The sequence below is a fragment of the Octopus bimaculoides genome, chromosome 3 (genome assembly GCF_001194135.2).
Source record: "Octopus bimaculoides isolate UCB-OBI-ISO-001 chromosome 3, ASM119413v2, whole genome shotgun sequence".
Lineage (NCBI taxonomy): Eukaryota > Metazoa > Mollusca > Cephalopoda > Octopoda > Octopodidae > Octopus > Octopus bimaculoides.
In genome coordinates this window covers 15,376,506-15,384,439 of record NC_068983.1, presented here as the reverse complement: position 1 = coordinate 15,384,439, position 7,934 = coordinate 15,376,506, and the positions used below count along the sequence as shown (strand labels likewise).

The following is a 7,934-nucleotide window of genomic DNA, read 5'->3' as shown; positions in this document are numbered from 1 at the left end:
GGCCTTGACACATTTCCTGTGTCCTTATGTTTACGAGGGGGAGACAAGCACCTCCACCCAGCCAAGCCTGCATCCAGAGACATGTTTCTGAGTCTTTGTTCGTCATCAGTCTGGAGTAGCATGACTTGCTAGCCAAAGATGCCTGTCAAGCTCTTGTAAACATATAATAATTATAGTGAAATACATTCACTGATTTCAAATTTAGAAATAATACATTTCTAAATCTCTCTGGGAGATTTATGCAGTAGTGTTATGATGAAGTAGTTGTATGCTGTCAACTTAATGTGACAGTCCCATGAAGGGAATAGTACTACATTTAAACATAAAGGTAATGTACTAGGACTCTAACCAAGAGACATGAGTTTGATTTCCATTGTTATTCTGTAACCACATTGCCATGCAATAGTTTCAAAACAATAGTTAAAAATCATAAATTAAAGCTGTAAAGAAATTCTGTTAAAAATGAAAAATAGTAAAAATTTTAAAAAATGGTATAATTTCTGTTAATTTCAGGCCAAATAATATGCAAGCAGGTGAACGACCAGTTGCAAGTGTCAAACCAATTATATCAACTCCTGTACCAATGTCACTTCCTCAAGTTAATTTCCCACTCAATCAGATGTTGCGTTCTACTGTATCAGGACAACAAGTGAAAGTAGTCAGACCAGGTGTATCAGTACATCAAATTGTCACTACTACAGGTATATTTTGTGACTGTTAATAATCTAAAACTGATAGCAAATCATTTTCATGTGGTTTTAATCTTCATTTTTACCAGATGAAATAAATAATTACAGTTGGTTGATCAGTGTCTTAGTTTAATTTATGGCCATTGTTTGTATATGCTGTCTCTGTAGGTGGTAGTTTATGAACGTAGAGAACTCTCTTCTAACAATCTTTTTCAGTGACATTCTTGTTCATTTCAGCACATAGAATAGTATTTGGAAGTAGTTTGCTATGACATGAAATTAAATTTTAAGCTATTTTTTTAATGAAAAAGATGCATGGATACAAAAATAGTATAACATAGCTATATCAGTTGGCTGTTAAAATTAAATGCTTCATATCTTACAATTTAGACCTGGTTGCATTTCCTATAATTGAGATAGTAAAGGAGTTGACAAATTTAGTTGAGACATTTGATTGATCACAAAAGTGGGATATAGTCTTTAGAAAAATGTTTATGAGAGCTAAACAGATAATGTTGTTTCTAGACCTTATGTCAAAATGCCTTTATGTTGTTATAAATATTTTGTCAAACAAAAGCAGCAGTTGTCCCTACAAACTAATGGAGTTACAATATGGCTGCTCAATCTACCAGAAATAGTAGCCAGCTGTCCCTCAGATAACATTCCATTGCCCTGAGAAGGGAAGGACACATTGGATAATATAGTCCTAGATATGAAATGTCTAAGAGGGCTGAATAATCATGGCTGGAATGGTTTTAATCATAAACCTACTCATTCTAGATTTACATGACACAGAAGCAACTTCAAGGAATTCATATTTTTACTTTTGACTTATTTTCAAATATTTATTTATTATATATAAGATTTTTTATTTATGTAATAATTATCTTCAGTTTTGTTTTATTTCTTTTTGTGTGTTTTTTCTCATGCTTGAATGGCAGATATTTAAACCATTTCAGTTTTTATTATGCATTGGTTTACACATTCAAAGTTCCTGTATAAAAGATACAAAATTTAGTATCACTTTCATTCTTTCCCATATCTGCCTCGTCCTTCATTCCTGATTTTGGTTTTTGTCTTTTTTTTTTCTTTTTTTTCCTTTTATAGATATTATGCTTCCTGGATCCAATAATAATTCATCATATCCAGATGTTATCCCAGCTGGACAGCAAATACATGTAATTAAAACACCGAGAGGGGTATACATTCGAACAAATAAGGGCAAGATCTTTGCTGTTCGCTCCAAACCACCAGCCACTTCAACCACAACCAGCCAAACACCTCCAACAAGTTTATCTGATCTTCTCTTACCACCAGCTTTACCTACAACATCCGCCGCTACAAGTTCTGGCAACCTCACTAATATTGGTGTCAGTTCAAGCAATTTAGGATCAAACAACAGTAATATATTTTACTTATTGCTTTTTTTAAAAAATTATTTGGTATAATCCTTTTTTTAAATTTTTTTTTCAAACATTCTAACTTCATTGGTGGGTCAATTTTTTTAAGCTTGACTCTTTGCTTGGACGTATGTGCCTTTCTCAAGGTACAAAATACAATGGTCTGAAAGCCATAACTGATCAGTCCAGCAGTTTAACTGATAAAATATGGTGGGCTGAGGTAAAGTTTGTAGAAAAGAAGAGATGGAACAACTTTGTAGTTGACTTGGAAGAGAATATATTCATTTCTTAATCTTATATCATTGTAGTGGCGCGAAATTATGGCCACCATTAAGGAAGTACAATCTACTCTTGCGCAAGAGACTTGTCTTTCCGGAAGCCCCTCGAGTGCGCATGCGTAGTAAACCAGTACTTAAAGCGCTTTGCGTGCTTTCCAAGCCTTTTTAGCACGATGCTTTCGACGTGACAACTACTCGCTCCTCTGGCATGAAGCTCTTAATATCTAGATGCCGATTAGAAGTTAACCAGCGGCTGCTAGGCTGAATGATACAGGATTTGTAAAGCCAAGCATCACCAAAATAAAACTTATTTTTATTATGTTGTTAATTGTTCTACTGTTTCCTAATAAATAATTTTGTTAAAAGGTGATAGAGGGAGAGTAATGTCTCTATTGCTACTATCAACCTTTCACACAATAAAACCTAGTTTTGTGTGTGTGTGTGTGTGTCCTTATCTATATGAAAACTGAGTTGCCAATTTTGACGTATGACAGTTCAAAAGATTTGGTAATCTTTTCGGCTATCAAATAAAGTATGTTTTTAGCACAACAATTCTTTTTTACTACAAAAATAACCTTGCAAAAATCACATCTGGCTGCACAATTTTGTGGTCTTTAGCTAATGGAGGCAACTCTGCCTGAACAATTTTTATGTCTTACATAGTGCATAATGGGAAAATGTTTGGAGTTTTACCAGGGAATGAAACTTTGAAGATATACTGTCAACTTTATTAGTATTGTTTAGTAGATAATCTTTTAATGTGAAATATGTTTGTGCTTTGTGTAGCCTAGAGCTACCTCTGATGTAGCAGACCTATCGCAATCTTTTTTCTTCTTCCGGAAATACTGTAAATCTGTGTCTTTCTTTTGATGAAAGGGTGTGTTTTAAGAGAGATTTGGCTGCTATTTGAAGTAGCTCAAGTTACCACAGAGACACTTGTTTGTGTGTGTTTTGTTGTGGTGAAAAATTACTTTTACTCAGAATATTTTGCACAATAATTTTTAAAGAAATCTGGACATCTTTTTATCCGTTCGACTTCAAATTACAATTGTTTAATTGTTGGCTGTCAAGTACATACAGTGTTATCGTATAGAATGGAGGTTCAATACGAAATTTTGAACTAGTAGTTAGTAATCAATTACCTGAAATTTGAAGCCATTAAAGTCTTTAAACATTATTTTACTTGATTTAGTCTTTTGACTGTCGCCATGCTGGGATATCACCTTCAAAAATTTAATTGATCATACTGACCTCAGTATGTATTTCAATCTGTCATGTATTTTATAGATCTCTGCTTGATGAACTTTGAGACATAATGGGACACTTTATATGGCATAGCTCTAGAGGATTGGGAAAATTTATAGTTGTTATATTTTTAGAAAAGAATAGTCGTTTTATACCATCCATAAAATAAACTGTGTTCCATTCAAATTAAACTTAAATTTTGAAACTAAAATGTGGAAGTAAATTCAACTACATATTGTAAATTGGAATTCTAATGTTAATGGTATTTTAAAATGTTTTAAATTATTTGCATTATTGTTATTTTAATTAAACCCAATTTCTATTTTTTTTTTTTTTTTTCAGATGCTTCTGGAAAGAATTCTCTAAGCTTTCTTGAAAGCAGACCTAATAATCAAATAATAAATAGCAACAATACCGAAGCGACAAATTCTTCAAATTACCCAGATTATTTAAATTATCTACGATCTTTAAAACCACAGTTTCAATCTGGATACTTTCCTAAAGCTCTGAGTAATAGGAATTCCAATGTAGGGAATAGTAATTTTAATAGTATGCTACCTCAGCATATGATTCAGTCACCATCAAGTCAACAGCTATCTCATTTTCCAGTTGACTCTCAAGCTTCTGATCGCAACAAATCTTTTCCATCATCCACACACCAATTGGGTTCTCATTCATTGTCTCTTCCAGCTACATCACTCCAAAAACAAATGTCTCTGCAAAAAGATAATGATATTTGCATCATTAGTGATGACGAAGGTAAAATGGACAATGAATCAGAGGGAATCATTAATGCTCCCACCACCTTGAATGTGAGCAGTAGCTCTACTGACAACTGCAGCAATACTGATATTCCAAATAAATCTTCATCTTCATTCATCCATTCACCTGCTTTAGATTTACCTGCCATGATTGATAATATGCCATTGCAGACTACCACGAATACATCAAACATTAATATTTCATCTCAGTCACCATATAACTCTGATTCATATGTTAGGTCATCTCCCAAACTGGCACAAGTTGTAGAAATGGGAAACAGTGCTAGCAATAACAGTTGTACTGTTGATCCCCAGCAAATTGGCTCAAATGACTTTTCAACCCATTCACTTCTGCCAACGTTTTCATCAATTCCACAATCTGAAAATCACCACCAACATCAAGGGCATCGACAGCCTCAGATTTCACCTATTCCTGTTTCTAATTCTGGGCTCTCTTCTGCCTCTAACCTGAATATGTCTTCTTCCAATTTCAGTCCTTCTCTACCTAACCTTCAACAACAGAGCTTATACAACATACCTAATTACAATTATAGCAACATGCTATCTCCACACATGTTGACAAATAAAAAGTCAGGACAATCTCCAATTGAAAATTCTGGCTATAACCCCCTCCCCACTTTCTCTCCTTCAATTATGAATCAAGCACCAATCAATAATAGTAATAATAATAACAATAATAATAATCCTGATAACCTGAATCCAAGGACCAACACTTCTGAGCCCAGTCTCTCACACTCACAAACTCTTTCATCTTTACTTTAATCTTGAAAGTCTTAAACAATTCTGTGTTTTTTTTCAAGCAGCTTTCACAAATGATAGTGTTTTCAGTTTTTATTTACATTCTTTTCTGCTACCCAAATCCTTATTTTCTTAACTTTTATGTCATAATATAACAAGAAGGAGAAAAGAGGATATAAATTCCTGAATTTCAATTTGTAATTGTCAGAAATGCATTTTGCTATGTCAAGATTAGAAAAGACTTGTACTGGCAATTCTTTTCTATGTATTCGTAATTTTCTAGATGCACCTATCATATGTTTCACTAACTTTGAAATATTTATTGAAACATGTCATATATAATCCACTTTTATTCTGTTATCTCAGTTTTATTTCAATTTGTTAATTGTTTTGATCATTAAAGCGAAAGGTTAGTTTTTATAATGTGCACAATTGCTGCTATGTCTTCTAGGTTCAGAGAAATGCCAATATACTATGCAAGATAGAATAAGCACATTATTTTAGGTTTAGAAAATAACCTGTCAAGTTAAGAAAAATGTTTTAATTTGGTTTTGTAATTTGAAAAGGCCTCAACTGTCACCCTAATCAATGGAAAAGTTTCATATTTTGGTGGGGGTTTTTCCCTTTTTGTGTTACCCATAGGTCTTGTTCACTTGTTTTAGATAAAATTTATTATTTGAATATGTAGCCAAAACTAATGTCTTTGTAGATACAAAAAAAGATGTTTTGAAATATATGTAAACTAATTTTCGAAATCTTCTAAGAAGTCTTCTAAAATCAACACAAGCATTATTATTATTATCATTTATATTTTTCCAAATGATATTGAGTAAAGAAATAGATCTCATCCCTTTCTAGTTTTATTCATTTGAATAAGATCTCATTCACTAAAAAACCTCATATCAGTTATTTCAAGCTTTTGGTCAATGATTCCACATGTTATAAGTACTTTATAGTTCCTCAGAAATTTTAAACCTTTGATTTCTCTTGTGTGTATTATTTTAATTCTGGTGTTATTGTTTTGTTGTTTGGCCTAGTTTTATTTATTGCTACCAAGTAACTAAATTACTGGTACTTATATTAGTTTATCATTAGTTTTCTTCTTTGCTTATTTTAAGATGGTCAATAAATATACTGTGCTTAATCATATGTTTGTTATGTGATTGTAGATTGCTACTGACGGTAGGTTAGGGGACAAGCATCACAGAATGTCTGGTTTCTGTTCTAAGCAGGTTATAAAACAATAAATTATGAAAGAAAACATTCCAATGTATTTCAACATTTTCCACATTGATTTTAAAATCTGGAACTATATTTAGTGTTAGCTATTTTATGGAAAGTTATTGCTTAAATGGAATCAGTATAAAATTAAAGGCTCCACCTTTCAGTTGTATCCCAGTTAGCAACGTAAACTCTTTGGACATAGGTCTTTAGACAATAAATGTATTTCTTATGGTAATTGACCCTCAAAAGTTATATAATTATTTTAACCCTTTAGCATTCAGATTACTCTGTCAAATGTAAAGCCTGTTTAATTACATTATTTTGAATTAATTGTACAGCATCTTGTAACTCTGAGATTTTAATGATGTCCCTGTTCATTTTTAGAATGACTTTGTAGGGTAGGTGTGAGAGGTCAGAGCTGGCTGGTTTGAGCATAAAACAGGAAGACAATTTTGGCCTGATATGGCCGGTTTAAACACTAAAGGGTTAATATGTGTTAACGCTGGATTTTAAATGCTTTTCTATATATCATTACAGGAGCCAAAAAAGTTGATTTTATAGTCTGTTTTTTTCTCCTTTGTACCACTACAGTGATAAATTTAGTTGTTTATGTGACTAACTCTGAGCCTTTACCCTGTCTTTCATGTGTGTGTACACACACACACACACAAGCATTGAGAATTAAAAGCATAGTTAAAGGTTCTATCCTCAAACTTAGTGTTTACTGATGTAAAATCTCGTCTTCAGTCTTTTACTCTGTTTGGAATATGTTTTATGTAAAAATTGTTTGACTATTTCATAAACAAGTCTTTTCAAAATGAAATCATGTTAAAAGATTTGTAGAGTGATAGAATCTCTATTTTATCTTATTGCCTTCTATCAGTAATTTAGATTTCATCTGATTTATTACAGGTGAAAGATAATCTAGTTTTCCCATATTGGGGAGTAAGCTGGCATTAAGAATTCCATTTCTCTCTGTCATGTGTTTTCTATGTCATTCCTTTTATTTCTTAACATGAAAAGTATGTCTAAGTTTGACATTTATTTCACTGATGAAATTGTTAAATAAAATTATGAAATAGCAGTTTTAGCAGTAATATTAGAGGCTAAATGATACGAGTATTGTTTTTGTTTCTAGAAATTAATTCGCTTCACAAAGCTTTTTTTTTTTTTTTTATTACGGCAGCTCTAAAACTTTTTTTCCTCATAAATTTATCTTTACTAATTACTCAAAAATATTTTTTTGAGATTTCTATCTTAGAGTGGCCAGGTGATGTTTATGATGCCAATCATTATCTGGGAAGTCTGTGTGGGTTTTCTTATGTTTCTGGAAATGATGATGATCTCCTTGCAGTATTAAAAAAATAGAAAATTCAGTGACTGAGTAGCCATTCTTAAATATTATAGGCGCAGGAGTGGCTGTGTGGTAAGTAGCTTGCTCACCAATCACATGGTTCCGGGTTCAGTCCCACTGCGTGGCACCTTTGCAAGTGTCTTCTACTATAGCCTCGGGCTGACCAAAGGCTTGCGAGTGGATTTGGTAGACAGGAACAACCCGTTGTGTGTGCGTGTATATAT

The 7,934-nt window shown here is 32.7% G+C and overlaps 1 protein-coding gene across 1 annotated transcript in view; it reads left to right on the top strand.

Moving 5' to 3' along the window:
- The window catches only part of LOC106869250 (helicase ARIP4), a 71,257-nt gene extending 63,329 nt beyond the window's left edge, over positions 1-7,928 (top strand). The window contains exons 19-21 of the mRNA XM_014914910.2: positions 514-701; positions 1,797-2,090; positions 3,955-7,928. Of these exons, the coding sequence (XP_014770396.1) occupies positions 514-701; positions 1,797-2,090; positions 3,955-5,156 (1,684 nt within the window). The 3' untranslated portion in view covers positions 5,157-7,928. The remainder of the gene's footprint in view (positions 1-513; positions 702-1,796; positions 2,091-3,954) is intronic.
- The last annotated feature ends 6 nt before the right edge of the window (positions 7,929-7,934 follow it).